We start from the raw sequence: 19805 nt of genomic DNA, 5'->3' as shown, positions 1-19805 counted from the left end.
TTCCCAAACAATAAAAGACAAATGGCTCGAAAAAACAAAAATACGAATGTCTTTTCTCAATAAAATACAAAAAGAAAATATTAACATCACATGGTACAATAAAATTGTTAAATTTCCAATATTATAAATATTAAAAAAAGATAAATATAAATTTATTTATTAGTGTTGGATGAATTCTAATTTTTTTTTTACTTTAAAGTTGAATAACATCTCAACCCTACATTTTTTTTTATTTACACATTTCTATTTAATTTTTTTTTTTGGGTGAAAGTGGGTGACCCGTGATTTCTTCTTTCTTCTTCTTAACATGGGTGACCATAGGCGGTGGCGGCAAACTCTAAGGGCTTGACTCAACCCTATTGGGTTTACTCTACTCTATTATATTTCAAGTTTTACTCCAATTCTACCACCACTCTTTTTCTACTCTCTAACCTTCAACGAAAATGCATTTCTACATTAACCAATTCTTTTTGGCATGCTGTTTGGCCATCCCTGTTGTACCCATGATGTCTACCGGTTACCTCCATTTAAACTGGGTCGTGCCGCTCAACCATCGTATTGAGATGGAGACGTTGAGAGCTCATGACATAGCTTGCAACTCAAAAATATTGCATGGCGCCGTCAATTTCCCCGTCCAAGGCAACTCGATGTTTGGGTAGAGCCAATGACCTCTCCCATAAACTCTTTGATTTATAACTTTAGTTTCTTCTATTCCCACGTTATTCTCACGTTTTTTTTCTCTCTTATGCTTTGTTGTATAGTTAGATAGGGAAATGAATTTTATTTTTTCATTTTTAGATGTTGATAATAATATTACATATTCAACTTATCCAAAAAAATCTGAATTTAATTTCATTTTATTTGTATGGAATAAGAGGGAGTGGGATTTCATTAATAATTGATGGCTTTTTTTTTGTTCAGTATGTACACAACAATAGTCAAGCTCGGATCTCCACCAAGGTAATATATTGTGCTGATTGATACAGAAAGCGACCTTCTCTGGGTTAGTTGCACTCAATGTGATAATTGGTCTCGATCTAATGGACTTGGGGTAAGGAGTTTCAATTTTCACCATTTGTTTTTTACTATGCATACTTAATTGTAGTACTACTTACTTATGATGTGGTACTTGTTTTGTTGCCTTGGGAGTCAATATTTTTATTTGAAGCTTAATATTTGTTGCATGTTGTGTTGTGTACTCTGCATGTTAAGGTTAATGGAGACTTGTATGTCTTAAGATACTTTAACAAACAATTGAACACCATGTTGAAGTTTACATTATTTTTTATATAATACTTATTATTTATTTTCTTAAAATTGGGTTTGCTTATTTCTGTTGTATTTTAAGAATTGTATCGGCCTTAATGTATACTGATGTTCAGTTTCTAAATTGCTTTGTAGATAACTTCTATGGTGTCACAATTTAGCCATCCCTTTGTTTTAGTAGGAAACCCGTGTTATCTGGTCTGAACCAGGTAATTACAAATATAATATTTGTTATTAAGATCTCTATTTACTTCACATGAAAATGGAGTTTGTTCAATTAGGATTTCTAAATATTTCATTAACTTTTTTGTGTTTCTTACGTATTCAGTGTAGATAAGTTTCCTTTAGTCAGTTTTAATTTTGCGGGTGGAACATCCATGGATGTAAAATCAGCACAATATCTTGTGCAGAGTGATTTCATGGTAAGCATAAATTATGTTTATTATTATGTTGTTTGTTATATTTTGCATACAAGTTATTCTTTGGAATTGTATGTCACTAATGTGTCATTTTGCTTTAACAGAATGCTGGGCTGTGCTGCATAGGTTTCCAGAAAGTAGAAAGTGGACACCAAATATTAGGAGGTTAGATGATGGACCAATTTAAACAGACTTTATAAACTCTGCTATTAATTGGAAAAAAAATTATTGTTCTCTCATTTGATTATTAAATGGTATCTTTTTTTTTTATCCGATTGAATGGAAACTTTTATAAATGGTAAAATATTCTAAAAATGTTATGTATCTGACTCAAATAATTAGCGCGGCATTATTTTATTAGAGATTCTAATTTGTTACTACATTACAATTTCACTAAACCCATTGCAATTGAAATTGAAAAATGCATTGAGTGTTAAAAAAATGGTTGGATTCTCCTAATCATCCTTCAAAATGATTTCTAATAGATATTTAAATTTATTGTTTGTTTTCCATTTGTCACAACAATCCAATTTTCAAAAAGAAGTCAAGAATATTTTGCTATGACCTTTGTAATTCTGATGATAATAGTTGATTTTATCCAAGTATTGTCTTATTTTTTGTAGATCTTGTCCTAAAAGATAAGATCGTTGTCTACGATTTGGCTAATCAGCAAATAGGATGGACGAATTATAATTGTAAGTTCACCCCTTATAACTTTTATTTCCTACAAGTAGTATATAGTCTTTCTCTCTGTCTTAAAATTGAAAACTTGTTTTAGGTTCTATGCATGTGAATGTAAATGTGACCGTGAGCAAAGACAAGAACAATAATCCTAGAGCAAAGCAGTCGAGTTCCATCATTAGTTCAGAGTTAGGGATTTTGTCAAAGTTATTACCTGTAATTATTGTGGCTCTTTCTTCCTATTAAACAGTGCACATACACCTATGGGTATCAAGATAATAATACTACCTCAGGTGTTTATGTCACTGATGAAATGCATTTTGACACGATCCTCGGGCAACCTTCTCCTTCTAGTGTTAACTCTTCAGCCACGGTCTTTTTTGGGTGAGAAACCGTTATGCTTATTTATTTTGGACAATTATAAATTTGTGTGTATGTTGGAACATATAGAATTTAGACTTGGATAGGCGGGTCAATGGAGCTTATGCTAAAAGACTATAGGACTCAATTATAGATAATGTTCGGAATGGGGAGTGTTGGGGGGAGTTAAATTGGTCATGCAAGCTTTGTCAATAGGTTGATTTTTTTAATAAATTGGAGAATTGGTAAATAGTAGGATTTTCTTATCTTCTCTCTTAATTTTTGCATTCATTCTAATGTTTTTGCTAGTACTAATACTTAATATGAATTTTCGCATTGAATTATTTACAAATTATGAATTTTTAAAATGGTAGAGTTTTGGTAAAAGAAAGATTTATGTAACTCAAGTATGATATGTAAAGACAATTCATAGATGTATATGGAGTTCATAGATGCTGCATTGAAAATATGTGAGTTAAAACTTTATTTGGAAGTGAGGGATTAAGAAATGGATTCCTTCTAATTGGGATGCTATGGATTCGCAGAGTAAGTCCATCAGTGATGATTCGATTAAAATCAGGCAGTTTACTAAACATACCAAATTTTACTTTTCTTTCATTATCTCTTTACACATAATGTTTATTATTATTGTCATCATTTTCATCTCTTTTTCTTAATTTGACTTCATATCTAAAAGCTATCATCAATTGATCATTCTGTTTTTTAGTTAATTTGAAGTTTGAGGAACAAATTTACTAATATGATGAGCTGCAAAGTGAAAGGTGAGGGATCAATTCATGTGAGCACTGCATTATTTACATTTACATTGTTCATTTCTTTATTTTAGCTTAATTCATTCATATTGAGTAGTATAAATAGCTCCAATGTTAATCTTAATAATCATTCACATTATCATTCTCTCTTGCTCTACTCTATTATATTTCAACTTTCACTCCAATTCTACCACCACTCTTTTTCTACTCTCTAACCTTACACGAAAATGCATTTCTACATTAACCAATTCTTTTTGGCATGCTGTTTGGCCATCATTGTTGTACCCATGATGGGTACCAGTTACCTCCCTTTAAATCAGGTCGTGCCGCACAACCATCGTATTGAGATGGAGACGTTGGGAGCTCATGACAGAGCTCGCAACTCAAAAATATTGCATGGCGCTGTCAATTTCTCCGTCCAAGGCAACTCGATGTTTGGGTAGAGCCAATGATCTCTCCCATCAAACTCTTTGATTTATAACTTTAGTTTCTTCTATTCCCACATTATTCTTTTTTTTTTCCCTCTTATGCTGTGTTGTATAGTTAGATAGGGAGATGAATTTTATTTTTTCATTTTTAGATGTTGATAATAATATTACATATTCAACTTATCCAAAAAAATCTTAATTTAATTTCATTTTATTTGTATGGAATAAGAGGGAGTGGGATTTCATTAATAATTGATGGCTTTTTTTTTGTTCAGTATGTACACAACAATAGTCAAGCTCGGATCTCTACCAAGGTAATATATTGTGCTAATTGATACAGAAAGCGACCTTCTCTGGGTTAGTTGCAATCAATGTGATAATTGGCCTCGATCTAATGGACTTGGGGTAAGGAGTTTCAATTTTCATCATTTGTTTTTTACTATGCATACTTAATTGTAGTACTACTTACTTATGATGTGGTACTTGTTTTGTTGCCTTGGGAGTCAATATTTTTATTTGAAGCTTAATATTTGTTGCCTGTTGTGTTGTGTACTCTGCATGTTAAGGTTAATGGAGACTTGTATGTCTTAAGATACTTTAACAAACAATTGAACACCATGTTGAAGTTTACATTATTTTTTATATAATACTTATTATTTATTTTCTTAAAATTGGGTTTGCTTATTTCTGTTGTATTTTAAGAATTGTATCGGCCTTAATGTATACTGATGTTCAGTTTCTAAATTGCTTTGTAGATAACTTATATGGTGTCACAATTTAGCCATCCCTTTGTTTTAGTAGGAAACCCGTGTTATCTGGTCTGAACCAGGTAATTACAAATATAATATTTGTTATTAAGATCTTTATTTACTTCACATGAAAAGGGAGTTTGTTCAATTAGGATTTCTAAATATTTCATTAACTTTTTTGTGTTTCTTACATATTCAGTGTAGATAAGTTTCCTTTAGTCAGTTTTAACTTTGCGGGTGGAACATCCATGGATGTAAAATCAGCACAATATCTTGTGCAGAGTGATTTCATGGTAAGCATAAATTATGTTTATTATTATGTTGTTTGTTATATTTTTCATACAAGTTATTCTTTGGAATTGTATGTCACTAATGTGTCATTTTGCTTTAACAGAATGTTGGGTTGTGCTGCATAGGTTTCCAGAAAGTAGAAAGTGGACACCAAATATTAGGAGGTTAGATGATGGACCAATTTAAACAGACTTTATAAACTCTGCTATTAATTGGAAAAAAAAATTATTGTTCTCTCATTTGATTATTAAATGGTATCTTTTTTTTTTTAGGATTTTCTTATCTTCTCTTTTAATTGGTAAAATATTCTAAAAATGTTATGTATCTGACTCAAATAATTAGCGCGACATTATTTTATTAGAGATTCTAATTTGTTACTACATTACAATTTCACTAAACCCATTGCAATTGAAATTGAAAAATGCATTGAGTGTTAAAAAAATGGTTGGATTCTCCTAATCATCCTTCAAAATGATTTCTAATAGATATTTAAATTTATTGTTTGTTTTCCATTTGTCACAACAATCCAATTTTCAAAAAGAAGTCAAGAATATTTTGCTATGACCTTTGTAATTCTGATGATAATAGTTGATTTTATTCAAGTATTGTCTTATTTTTTGCAGATCTTGTCCTAAAAGATAAGATTGTTGTCTACGATTTGGCTAATCAGCAAATAGGATGGACGAATTATAATTGTAAGTTCACCCCTTAGAACTTTTATTTCCTACAAGTAGTATATAGTCTTTCGCTTTGTCTTAAAATTGAAAACTTGTGTTAGGTTCTATGCATGTGAATGTAAGTGTGACCGTGAGCAAAGACAAGAACAATAATCCTAGAGCAAAGCAGTCGAGTTCCATCAGTTAGGGATTTTGTCAAAGTTATTACCTGTAATTATTGTGGCTCTTTTTATGCCATTTTTGTAATTTAATTTCAATATTGAATCTATGTAATATTGATATGTTTAAAATCTATAAGTAACATGTGTGACTTCAATTGTGATGTTGTATATATGGTTGTTGTTTTCTATTAAGTTAATGGATACTCTATTATTGGTACTTTGTTAAGTTGTGATGTTCTATATACAAGATAATAAGTTGGTGCAAATTAATTTGGTAGGAGTAGGAGTAATTTTTATGTCCAGATTAATATCACTTAATACGGTTTAATTAAATATAATTTTATATAGTGTACCACATGTTAATTTGCACCGTGGTGGTACTCTATTATCTTGTAACATGTTGATAGAACGTCACAATTCTATTAAGTTGTTACTCTGTTATTGGTGCAAATCTATAATTATTGGATACTTTCCAATTGTGATGTTGTATATATAGTTGTTGTTTTCTATAAGTAGTTTTCTCTTTGTCTTAAAATAATAGAAAGTTGAAAGAATTACTTTATTGGTGCAAATTAATCTCTAAGTAATAGAAAAATAATTGTGATATTCTATATACAAAATAATAAGTTGGTGCAAATTAATTTGATAAGAGTAGGAGTAATTTTTTATGTCCAGACTAATATCACTTAATACGGATTTAATTAAATATATTTTATATAGTGTATTTGTAATAAATCTAATGTATATATACAAGGCAATAAAAAGGGAAAATATTAACATGTATCCTACGGGTATATATAAGGATTTTAGAAATAATATTTATATATTAAAAAAATAAAATATATAATTTTTGAGTAAGAGAAATACACAATACAAAATTTGAATATTTAATATCCTAACATGTAGAAAAGTGAGGTCAATTATTAATCTTTGGATTAAAATTGAATTTGAGTCTCTTATCTGGAAAGGTTTCCACAATTGTTTCCAAAGATTTAACTTCATGTTTCATCTTCTAATCTTTGCAATCTCGTTTGCTTTAATCAACATTAGTGTATAATTTTCTCAAGTAGTTTACATTATTCTATGGTTGTTCCATCTGCTATTTTAACTCTTCCATGAATTTAGAATCTTAAATCAAAGATCATTTGTAAATAATTCCTGACATTGAGATTAAAATTAAAAATTGATGCTTGTTGCTAATATTCATATATCTCCACTGAAAGAGAATAGGTAAAGCAATGTTGGTTGAAAAGAGCAGATTGATATTCTTCAAGAAGACAAAAAGACTATGGACAAAAACGTGAGAAAAAACGAAACGAAGGAAGGATAAAACAATCGGGAGTAAGGCATACACGACGAATCATGAGATTTTGAATGAATTTAGTTTCATATATATATATATATGGATACATCGACTCCACGAGTAACTCTTTTATGAGTTAATCCACTAATAATTCAATATAAAAGATGAAAGTCATTAATCCAACTGTCAAATTAAAAGTTCTCATCGAATAGATCAACTCTGCAAATTTTTATAAAATTTTAAAACAATTTGATACTTTATTAAATAATTTCAAATCGACGAATAAGAAGTTTTTAAAAAATATTTATAAATACCGATGACTAAATTATATAACTGCGAATTTTAAATTTATATAAAAATTTGTACTTGACCATAAATATATTATGCCAATAATTAATTGTTAAATTAGTAAAATTAGTCATTTATATTGAGTTATTAAGCCAAATATATATACAACTCTATGTGTTACACTCTGAAATGCACACTAATTTGGTAAGAGTAGGAGTAATTTTTATGTATTGTCATATTTATATAACTTAATACACATTTAATTGAATATGATTTGATTGAGTATATTTATAATAAATCTAATGTTTATATACATGATAATAAGAAAAAGGAAAATGCTACTATGAGTCTTAAGGATACATGTTAAGAATTCCACAAATAATATTATATATATTAAAAACAATAGAATATATAATTTTTTATTAAAAGAAATACACAATATCTAATACAAAAATTTTATATTTAATATACTAACATGTGTACAGGGTCAATTTTTGTATGTAAATATGTAATATACTAACAATTTTGTATTTATATATTCCGGGAGTTAATTTGCAACTATTTAACTTTATGTTTCATCTTTTAATCTTTGTAATATTGTTTGCTTCCACCAACACTAGTATTTAATTTTTTCAAATAGTTTATATTATTCTATGGTTGTCTCAACTGCTATTTAACTGTTTCATGAATTTAGAATCTCAAATCAGAGATGATCTGTTATCGTAAATAATTTTTGGCATTAAGATTAAAATAAAAAATTGATGCTTGTATTAAAATAAAAAACTGTTTTAAGTGAAGTCATTTATATTTGATTTTGTATTTTACTGGTAAAATTTACTATACTTTTCTCTTAGATATTAATTAAAGAAAATTAATAAATATTTTATCTCTTATTTATTATATAGATAAATGATTTAAATTATTATAACTAATGATGATAAAATAAAATTGCAATTCATAATAAGTGGGAAATATTTGACAACGACCTAATCCTATTGTTTTTTATCTCTTATTTTATCTCTATTGTTTTTTATGTATCAGTAACAAATTATTGTCCTATAACTTATCATTGAAAAACATTGTGCAATATTTTTTTAAATTTTTGTCTCGTGTTTTCTTTAAATATTTATCAGTAATAAATATTTGTCTCATGATTTTTTATATTTATTATTGACAAATATTTGTTATGTGTTTTATCTGTATCAGTGACAAATATTTGTCTATTTTTATTTTTTATAATTATCAGTGATAAAAATATCTCACATGTTTTATTTTATATTTATTAGTTACAAAAATTTTGACATATTTTTTGTTGTATCAATGATAAAAAATTTCCTCGTGCTTTTTATGTAGCAGTTACAAATATTAATCTCATATTAGTCTCATGTTTTTTTTTATATATATTTATCAGTAACAAAAATATGTGACGTATTTTTTTTATTTTTACTAGTTACAAATATTTTCCCCTGTGTTTTTTTTATGTTTCAATGACAACTATTTCTCCATTGTCTTTTAAGTATGTGTGCTATATATTTGCCCCTTTTTTTTATTATTATATTTATAAGGGACAAAATATGTCACATTTTTTTAATATTTGTCTATTACAAGTATTTTTTCCATGATTTATATATCAATGATCAATATTTCTCCCGTGTTTTTTTTATGTATTAGTGACAAATATTTGTCTTGTGTTCTTTTTTATATTTATCACTTACTTAAATATGTTACATGTTTTTTTTCTTTCTATTTAACAATTACAAATATTTCTTCTGTATTTTTTCATATATTAGTGACAAATATTCATCCCATGTTTTTTGATGTATCAATAACAATTATTTCTTTAAAGTTTAATTATGTATCAATTACAAATATTTTTTTCGTGTTATTTTATCTTTTAATAACAAATATTCTTCTCATATTTTTGTATTTATTAATGACAAATATTTATTTCAAGTATTTTTTATGTGAGACATATTTTTTCTTCTTGTCTCTATTGTATCTATTTTCTTCTATATTTCCTTTCGTTATGAATCAACAATACAATTTTCCTTTTCTATACGTAAATCAAGTAAAAGCTATACAAAATGCATCGTATATCTTTTAGCAAGTATATGAAAAGTAACTTAAAACTTATTTGGCACAACTTTTGTACACGTGAACAATACTTCTGCATCTGTTTTACTATATTTCTGCAACTGCAGCATATAGTAATGTAGTTTTCTAGTGGTTAAATTTATTATATTTATAATAATACAATTTTCCTGTACGTAAATCAAGTATATATCTTTTAGCAAGTAAATGAAAAATAATTGCATCAAATTAATTTTCTTAATAAATATAAAACTAGTTATTTTTGCTTATAATAAATGATTGGAGAAAGTATATTTTAAAGTGATTTCTAAGAAGAGTTTCTCAAAATAACTTTTTATTTTAATTATTTTTAAAATTTTATTATCTAAAAAAATAAATTATAACAAATAGATGAAATATTTAAATTGAATCTAATAATTTAAATATTCATTATTAGATATTTTAACATGATAAAAATCATGTTTTTTATTAAAAAATATATACTCTCTGTAGTATTATAAGCAAAACAGTGACCCCATCACTATTATAAGCAAAAATTTACTATTTTTGATTCATTTAATGTTAACATTCATAATATACTACCCTTACTTTAATAAAAAATATTTAGTGTTGATAGTTGAATGTTTGACGTTCCAGTAAACAATTTAATAATTTCGAATTATGTTTGACATGAACTCTTGAAAATTAATTGCACTAAACTAATTTTCTTAATAAATATAAAATTAGTTTTATTTTTTGCTTATAATAATGATGGGAAAAAGTATATTTTAAAGTGATTTTTAAGAAGAGTTTCTCAAAATAGCTTTTTATTTTAATTATTTTTAAAATTTTATTATCTAAAAAAAAATTATAACAAATAGATGAAATATTTAAATTAAATTTTATTTAAAACTTTATTTTTAAAATTATTAAAAAAAATCGTTTTTAAAGAAATCATATACAAACGGATCCAATATATAGAACATGATCGGTATTTCTTTCGTGACGTTGCACGCTTTTTTGTTTAAAAGAAAATGAAAATATTTTTAAAATTATAATAGGAAAAAAATGCGTTTTGACGTTAGTGCATCTAAACATGCATGATGATCTATAAGGGCTTGAACCAGTTTCCACCGAGCGAGTAGTTAGTCTTCAAAGATATACGCAAACTCACATACACATACACATCTTGCTTCATTGACGTAACCTATTTGTTTTTTTTTTTTTTGGGAGTTAGTTAATAGAAGGCAAATAAGCATGCGATGCCAGAGTTAATTTATTAGCGTTACTTTTATGCAATAATTTACAAGTAAAGACAAATTTGAACAGGTCAGTCTGGGAAATTATTGTGGACAAAGATATATGACGAGAAAAATGTGAGGAAAAGGGAAAGGAAAGTGATTACTTACAATTTGAAGGAAAATAAGAATGAAGAAAAAAGCATAAAAAAGCCGTAACAAACATGTGAAACCATTAGTAGAATTGTGCAATCATGCCTGAATTTGTGTATAAAACCAATAGACACCTATTTCGCGTGGCTGCTAATGCATTGGCCAAACCAAAACCTTATTAGAGTTGTTGTAAATCATGAACAACCAATATTAAAGTAAAGAAAAAGTTAATTGAGTGTAATTATATATGTATTTTTATACATATAGGTAATTGAATCTAATTATATATATCAATTTTGTGTTTCTTTTAATAAAACAAATATTGTATAAGTGTTTGACACACTTTAATCTAATATGTATGAGTTGTATATTGTTTGTTTATTATGAATTATAAAAAAAATTATATTAATAATTTAGAGATTTTTTTAAAACAAAATGTTGTTTTATGTTTATTTATTGTGATAAAAATTATTTAATTTTAAAAAAAAATTATCCATAAGAAATATTTTTTTTAGAAACTACTGAAAATAAATTTTCATTTTAAGGAAATTTGAATTTTTTAAGCAAATTTTTACTTTTTTCAAGAATCAATAATAAACAATGAAAAAATCTTAAAAATAACTTTAATATTTAAACAAAGTGACTATATTTTTTGAAAAAAATCTAAAAGAAACAGAATTACTCCATCTATTTTATAATAATTATCGCATTTACAAACAAAAAATATTTAAAATATTACAAAGACACATTTTAACTAAGTTCAATTTTGATTGGAACAACTTTTTATCGGTTAAGACAAATAATGAAGGGAAAAGGTAGAAAATGATGCGCATGACATATAATGGCTAAAAGATTCCATTTCCTTTTCCATGGCAATGTACTACAAGATTCCATTTCAATTCCTTTTCCATGGCTTTTGTTTTTTAGTGACTCACGAGGGAACACAATCACATGCCAAAGCCTATGCAACCACCACTCGGAATAAAGCAACTTACCTAAACATTTCTTTTGATGCCCTTCTCTATATAGTCAATACATCCAATGACCATGCTCACCACACAACCGTACAGATCTAATTGGAAGTGACACTATTTTCTTCTCATACACCAACCTTACCTTAATTTTACACATCAAATTATAACTTACTTCAAACGTCAAAACTAGGCACATTTCATGTTTCTCACACCGTTAATCGCGGTGGCACTTTTTTTAATTATATTTTTGTTTAATTTATATAGTTCTTTTTTTATAAACAATTTATATAGTTCTTTACAACTTAAGAACATAACTAGATTCAAAATAATATTCATTTCCCCAATACCCATTGTTAATTAACATGCAGTTATTAAAGAAACACACCAAAGCACAATTTTTGTTAATTTCATTTTAGTCACATCTTCATTTTGTGGCTTTTATGTCATTCATCAAATTCAAATTCAAAGCTACTACAACATTTGCATCATTCATCATCACAAGATGTGTCAACAATTTCAACCAACACCACTTTAGATCACATTGTGTTTGGAATTGCTTCAAGCAAGAGTTCATGGACAAAAAGAAAAGATTATGTGAAACTATGGTGGAAAACCAACAATGCAATGAAAGGTTGTGTTTTTATGGATAGTATTAGTAATGAAGATGACCCTTCTTCTCTTCCTCCTCTTTGTTTATCTCGAGACACGTCGCGGTTTCGATACACTTTTAAAGGTGGACTTCGATCGGCGATACGCGTGGCTCGAGTCGTTGTTGAGACAGTTGCTTTGAATCATTCAAATGTGAGGTGGTATGTGTTTGGTGATGATGACACAATTTTCTTGCCAGAGAATTTGGTTAAGACACTTTCTAAATATGATCATGAGCTTTGGTACTATATTGGTGCACACTCTGAGATTTATGAGCAGAATAGGTTGTTTGGTTTTGGAATGGCTTTTGGTGGTGCTGGTTTTGCTATTAGTTCTTCTTTGGCTAATGTTTTGGCTAAGGTTTTTGATTCTTGTTTGGAAAGGTATCATCATCTTTATGGAAGTGATGGTAGGGTGTACTCTTGTTTGGCTGAACTTGGTGTTGGATTGATACATGTACCAGCTTTTCACCAGGTGAGATATTGTTAATTTAATTCATTATTAGATTGAAATTAATGCTAAAAAATTATAAGTAATTTGTTTTTGGTGGAATGGTCAATTTAGTTTATGAATTTGTTGATATAGTACAATTTTATCTTTAAGATTAACAAATTATGGGATGATCTATAAAATTTAAAATTCTTGATCACATTAGTTTTTTTACACAATCATTTTGTATTTTAATTTTATAAATCTCTTTAAAATTTCATTAATTTCTTTGAGATTCGTGCTAATAAATTGGTTTAAATTGTGACTTATACAAAAATTATACAAAACTTAGTTTGAATGATTTTTGAAATTTTAAAATGATTACTAAAATTAAAAATTCTCAATGCACTCTTTTTGGATTGAGATTTGCTGTAGTAGGCTTCCTCTGACTGCATTGCAGCATATCGGAATGGTTCAGATTTCAATCTCAAATTTAATTTAAAAATAATTGAAATTTAATTTAAAAAATAATTGAAATTTAATTTTAAAATTTGGTCCGTCCAATTTTAACAAAAGGATTCAGATGTTTTAACTGCATTGTAGTCACAACTATTGTGAATCTAAATTGCTCTTTGTTTCATTTTCTTATTAATGTATTGCTTTTCTTATTATGAAATGACATAGGTTGATTTGACTGGAAATATCTTTGGCCTGTTAGCTGCACATCCAGTAACACCCTTATTATCTCTACATCATCCTGATTTCACAGATCCAATCTTTCCAAACATGACAACAACACAAGCTCTCCAACATTTATTCAAAGCAGTAAATGTTGGTTCTCAAAGAATGTTGCAACAAACAATTTGCTACGAAAAATGGTTTTCATGGACAATTTCTGTTTCATGGGGTTATGCTGTTCAAGTATTCCCTAGTCATATGTTTTTGCCAGATGTTGTTAATGTGCAAGAAACATTCAAGCAGTGGAAGCAAGGAAATGTGTGGGCAAAAACATATACTTTTAATACTAGACCACTTCACCATGATCCATGTAAAAGATCCACCATCTTTTATTCAGATAATATGTCTTTTGGTGAGGATGGAATGATAAAAAGTTATTATAATAAATCTTTCCAAAATTGCTCAAATGAATTGGGGTCTCTAAATAAATTAGAAGTCATCAAAGTGTTCACTAATAAGCTTGACCTTGACATCAAACACGATGGTTGCGAGTTTCCCCGTCCAAGGCAACTCCCATAAACTCTTTGATTTATAACTTTAGTTTCTTCTATTCCCACGTTATTCTCACATTCTTTTCTGTTTTTTTCTTTCTCTTATGTTGTGTTGTATAGTTAGATAGGGAAATGAATTTTATTTATTTATTTTTAGATGTTGATAATAATATTACATATTCAACCATAGTCAAGCTCGGATCTCCACCAAGAGAATATACTGTGTTGATTGATACATGTAGCGACCTTCTCTGGGTTAGTTGCAATTAATGTGATAATTGCCCTCGATCTAATGGAGTTGGGGTAAGGAGTTTCAATTTTCATCATTTCTTTTTTACTATGCATACTTAATTGTAGTACTACTTATGATATGGTACTTGTTTTGTTGCCTTGGGAACCAATATTTTTATTTGAAGCTTAATATTTGTTGCATGTTATGTTGTGTACTCTGCAGTTTAAGTTCAATTTCTTTGACACGATAGATTCATCCACGGCTGCGATGATTTATTGCTCAGACCGTCTATGCCCTTTCGGGGTTCAAGGTGTGGATGTTTGATGCCTTCCTCCTGTTAAACAGTGCACATACACCTATGGTTATCAAGATAATAGTACTACCTCGGGTGTTTATGTCACTGATGAAATGCATTTTGATATGATCCTCGGGCAGCCTTCTCCTTCAAGTGTTAACTCTTCAGCCACTGTCTCTTTTGGGTGAGAAACCGTTATGCTTGTGTATTTTGGACAATTATAAATTTGTGTGTATGTTGGAACATATATAAATTAGACTTGGATAGGCGGGTCAAGGGAGCTTATGCTAAAAGACTATAGGACTCAATTATAGATAATTTCGGAATGGGGAGTGTTAGGGGAGTTAAATTGGTTATGCAAGTTTTGTCAATAGGTTAATTTTTTAATAAATTGAAGAATTGGTAAATAATAGGATTTTCTTATCTTCTCTCTTAGTTTTTGCATTCATTCTAATGTTTTTGTTAATACTAATACTTAATATGAATTTTGGCATTGAATTATTTACAAATTATGAATATATAAACTAGTAGAGTTTTGGTGAAAAAAAGATTTATGTAACTCAAGTATGATATGTAAAGACAGTTCATAGATGTATATGGAGTTCATTGATGCTGCATTGAAAATATGTGAATAGGTTCCCCTTGTATTTTGTATCTTGCTCTGATACATAACTCAAATTTGACTTTTGAAAACTGATAAATAAATATGGATTTTGTTTTGAAATAAAACTTTATTGATGTGTTGTTTTTGCAATAGGTGTGGTACTCATCTTGGTGGAGGTTTGATTGAGACACCAACATTGTTTGATGGAACCTTTGGGTTTGGCCCTGGCCCTCTGTCTGTTGTGTCTCAATTGTCAACACGTGAAATAATAACGAATGCTTTTTCTCATTGCTTGAAAGGAGATGGCAATGGGGGAGGCATTCTAGCTCTTGGTGCAGTTGTGGAGCCAAGTATTGTCTATAGTCCACTTGCTCCATCAAAGTATGTTCTCTTCTGCACTATTTTCTCATTTTCTTTTTGTAGTTTATGGGTCATTTTTTTCCATATATTGCACAATATTTATATAAAGAAGCATACAAGACATTTTTGAAAGGAGTTTATAGAATAAAAATTGTACAATTAGATTATTTTCAATTGAAAATCAATAATTATAAAATTTATCAATTTTGCTTTTGGTAGAGTTACAATATGCTCGGTTGAAATATAGGAAACAAAATTTGATTGCTTGAAAATTACTTGACATGACACCCCACAAGCAAGTATGTTTAAAACATGATTAAATGAATCTGGTCTTGGAAAAAAATTGTTAATTGAATTAAATGGTTTTTCAATTGAATGTAAAAGTTGATATTACTAATAGTCGGGTTCTTAAAATGCTTCTTATGTTGTTTTTGTTCAGCCACCTACTAAGAAGAGGAAATGAGAGTTATAATAGTAGCCAGTAGGTGACACCTGAAATATGATTGAACTGGATATTCACCACAATTAGGGTCGATTCGGATACACCTATTTTATCTGTGATTTAATCTAATCAACATTACTAGGGTTCTGCTGACAAGGAAGAAAGCTCATATTATATTTTCCATTTGCTAAATGGAAAGAAACATACCCAAGAATTGATAGTTGGACGAAAATGAATTATAATTTTAGATGATATTTGTTACTTGTGGCCTGAAATTGCATGTTCAGTTTTTGAAACTTGAAAACTAGTTGAAAGCCATCTAACATTGTATGTGTGTGGTGTTCTCCATGAGTTATTGCTTTATCTCACGCCTTCCTTAAACTAAGTAACATGTTAAACAAAAAAAGCTAAGTAACCTACAAGCCTCCCTTAACAAATTGTTGTGACTGAAGTTGGTGAATATATGGAATGTCATATAAGTAAGTTTGGATGTATTGAGAAGATTTTTAAAAACAACAAAATATAAATGATAGTCTAGTAATTAGAGATATATAAAGAGGAAAATATAGAGTAAATCATTGAAGGAGATGTAAAAATAAATATCAATCTTGAATCTGAATTTACTGATTTACTTGATCCATGTATTTGATACCACCCTGTGAAATAATGGTTTGATTATTATTTTGTTGTTATATTACTAATTATGTTGTTATATTACCCTGTGAAGCTTCTTATGTTGTTTTTGTTCTTGTCAGATGCTTCTTAGTTGATATTACTTACTGGCTACTTAAAATGCTTCTTATTTTGCGGTATAATTGACCAGTCTTTGTGTTTTCAATTAAATCTTAGGTGTCATTATTACATAAATCTTGAGAGCATTGCTGTCAATGGACAGCTCCTCTCAATTGATCCAGTTGCATTTTTACCAGCCAAATATGGAGACAGGGGAACTACTATTGACAGTGGTACAACACTGGCGTATCTTTTTTCGGAAGTCTATAATCCTCTGGTCAATGCAATAAGATTTCTTGTACCATGCTCAAAACATTGGAATGTTGAACTTTGTCTGACATATTTTTCTCATTTGACTTTTTCATGATGAGGAATTCTGCGTTGCAAAAAAATAATGAGAATATTTTCTTACTCTTTGGTTTGCTTGTCTCATGTTTAGTCTATTTCGTTAAATCACCGATTGACCTTTTTCCATTGAATTGTATTAAGTTTCTCGCACTCTTGTCTTATTTGACCTGTATTAAGTTTTATCATGTTGGATATATAGATCAATTTTGAACCATTCTTTGATCTAGTCGATGATTGTTTTTTGTTTAAAATCACGAAATAATTTAATGGAGACTTGTATGTCTTAAGATACTTCAACAAACTATTGAACACCATGTTGAAGTTTACATTCTTTTTTACATAATTCTTATTTTTTATTTTCTTAAAATTGGGTTTGCTTATTTATGTTGTATTGTAAGAATTGTAACAGCCTTAATATATACTGATGTTCAGTTTCTAAATTGCTTTGTAGATAACTTCTATGGTGCCACAATTTAGCCATCCCTTTGTTTTAGCAGGAAACCCGTGTTGTCTTGTCTCAACCAGGTAATTATAAATATAATAGTTGTTATTAAGATCTCTATTTACTTCACATGAAAAGAGAGCTTGTTCAGTTAGGATTTCTAAATATTTCATTAACTTTTTTGTGTTTCTTAAATATTCAGTGTAGATAAGTTTCCTTTAGTCAGCTTTAACTTTGCGGGTGGAGCATCCATGGATGTAAAACCAGCACAATATCTTGTGCAGAGTGATTTCAGGGTAAGCATAAATTATGTTTATTATTATGTTGTTTGTTATATTTTTTGCATACAAGTTATTGTTTAGAATTGTATGTCACTAATTTGTCATTTTGCTTTAACAGAATGCTGGGTTGTGGTGCATAGGTTTCCAGAAAGTGGAAAGCGGACACCAAATATTAGGAGGTTAGATGATGGACCAATTTAAACGGATTGTATAAACTCTGCTATTAATTGGAAGAAAAAAAAATTATAATTCTCTCATTTGATTATTAAATAATATCTTTTTTTTTTGTCCTATTAAATGGGAACTTTTATAAATGGTAAAATATTCTAAAAATGTTATGTATCTGGCGCAGATAATTAGCGTGACATAATTTCATTAGAGATTCTAATTTTACTACATTATACAATTTCACTAAACCCATTGCAATGGAAATTGAAAAACGCATTGATTGAGTGTTAAAAAAATGGTTGGATTCTCATAATCATCCTTCAAAATGATTTCTAATAGATATTTAAATTTATTGTTTGTTTTCCATTTGTCACAAAATCCAATTTTCAAAAAGGATTCAGTAATATTTTGCTATGACCTTTGTAATTCTGATGATAATAATTGATTTATCCAAGTATTGTCTTATTTTTTGCAGATCTTGTCTTAAAAGATAAGATCGTTGTCTACGATTTGGCTAATTAGCAAATAGGATGGACGAATTATAATTGTAAGTTCACCCCTTAGAACTTTTATTTCCAACAAGTAGTATACAGTCTTTCTCTTTGTCTTATAATTGAAAACTTGTTTTAGGTTCTATGCCTGTAAATGTAAATGTGACCCTGGGCAAAGACAAGAACAATAATCCTAGATCAAAGCTATCGAGTTCCATCATCAGTTCAGAGTTAGGGATTTTGTCAAAGTTATTACCTGTAATTATTGTGGCTCTTTTTATGCACACAATATAATGTTCATGGTAACATTTTTGTAATTTAATTTCAATGTTCAATCTATGTAATATTCATATCTTTAAAATCTACAAGTAACATGTGTGACTTCAATTGTGATGTTGTATATATGGTTGTTGTTTTCTATTAAGTTAAGGATACTCTTCATTATACCTTATGTCTAGTTCTAGTTACCTCTTGCCTAGCCTAGTAATTCTTTCAACTTTATATTATTTTTTTCCTGTCTATTTTAATCCAGTCATGTTTTTACTTGATTGTTCAATTTAATATGGATAGTGTCTAAATGTGTTTCAAAAATATTTAATATAATAAAGTAAAGCAAATGAATTTTACTTGTTAATGTGTAATGGGCATATACAACTTCTTGTGTTAATCACTGAATTGCACACCTCGTATTAGAGTAGGAGTAATTTTATATATTGACAGGTTAATATAATTTAATATGGATTTAATTGAATGTGATTTAATTTAGTGTATTTGTAATAAATCTAATGTTTATATAAAAGATAGTAAAAACGGGAAATATTAAGATGTATCCTAAGGGTATTTGATAAGAATTCTACAAATAATATTTATATATTAAAAAAATTAAATATACAATTTTTGAGTATGAAAAATGCACAATTTCTAATAAAAGTTACAAAATTTTAATATTTAATATCCTAACTAACATGTAGAAGAGTAAGAGGGTCTATTATTAATCTTTGGATTAAAAGTGTACGTAATTGCAAATATAATTCATTGCTAATTCATGTAAAAGAAAATAATTAAAACTAATTTTTCAATTATATAAATAAAAAGATACACTTGGAATATGATAAGAAAATCATATTACAAATAAACTTGAATATATTCATTATTTACATAATTTGAAATTAAACAAATAATAGACTAAACAAAGATAGAAGAAACGCATTTGAAACAACATACATGCACCAATCTTTTTAGTTATTGAATTGAACTGTATTAATCATTTAAT

The 19805-nt window shown here is 28.2% G+C and overlaps 4 protein-coding genes across 5 annotated transcripts in view; all 4 read left to right on the top strand.

Annotated features, from left to right (window-relative positions):
• LOC140920882 (uncharacterized) overlaps positions 1–2541 on the top strand; it is a 7101-nt gene extending 4560 nt beyond the window's left edge. For both annotated transcript variants that reach the window (XM_073369866.1, XM_073369867.1), the window contains 6 exons: positions 922–1051; positions 1402–1475; positions 1595–1688; positions 1790–1850; positions 2309–2380; positions 2464–2541. In XM_073369866.1, coding sequence (XP_073225967.1) covers positions 922–981 — 60 coding nt within the window. In that variant the 3' untranslated portion in view covers positions 982–1051; positions 1402–1475; positions 1595–1688; ... (1 more) ...; positions 2309–2380; positions 2464–2541. The remainder of the gene's footprint in view (positions 1–921; positions 1052–1401; positions 1476–1594; positions 1689–1789; positions 1851–2308; positions 2381–2463) is intronic.
• Positions 2542–3547: 1006 nt separating this feature from the next.
• LOC140920883 (aspartic proteinase 39-like) lies at positions 3548–19033 on the top strand. The gene is made up of 7 exons (XM_073369868.1): positions 3548–3938; positions 4203–4332; positions 4876–4969; positions 5071–5131; positions 5591–5662; positions 5746–5826; positions 18753–19033. Exons 2-7 carry the CDS (start codon positions 4322–4324, stop codon positions 18824–18826), a joined length of 393 nt encoding a protein of 130 aa, XP_073225969.1. The 5' UTR covers positions 3548–3938; positions 4203–4321; the 3' UTR covers positions 18827–19033.
• Positions 12152–14165, top strand: LOC113783900 (uncharacterized). The gene is made up of 2 exons (XM_027330351.2): positions 12152–12953; positions 13593–14165. Exons 1-2 carry the CDS (start codon positions 12456–12458, stop codon positions 14163–14165), a joined length of 1071 nt encoding a protein of 356 aa, XP_027186152.2. The 5' UTR covers positions 12152–12455.
• LOC101515312 (aspartic proteinase 36-like) lies at positions 14717–18811 on the top strand. The gene is made up of 8 exons (XM_027330359.2): positions 14717–14848; positions 15422–15649; positions 16920–17079; positions 17602–17675; positions 17795–17888; positions 17992–18052; positions 18517–18588; positions 18672–18811. Exons 1-7 carry the CDS (start codon positions 14778–14780, stop codon positions 18561–18563), a joined length of 735 nt encoding a protein of 244 aa, XP_027186160.1. The 5' UTR covers positions 14717–14777; the 3' UTR covers positions 18564–18588; positions 18672–18811.
• Positions 19034–19805: the final 772 nt, after the last annotated feature.

This window comes from Cicer arietinum, chromosome 6, assembly GCF_000331145.2.
Source record: "Cicer arietinum cultivar CDC Frontier isolate Library 1 chromosome 6, Cicar.CDCFrontier_v2.0, whole genome shotgun sequence".
NCBI lineage: Eukaryota > Viridiplantae > Streptophyta > Magnoliopsida > Fabales > Fabaceae > Cicer > Cicer arietinum.
Note: the sequence above shows the minus strand (reverse complement) of the source record. Positions and strands in the feature narration are given on the sequence as shown.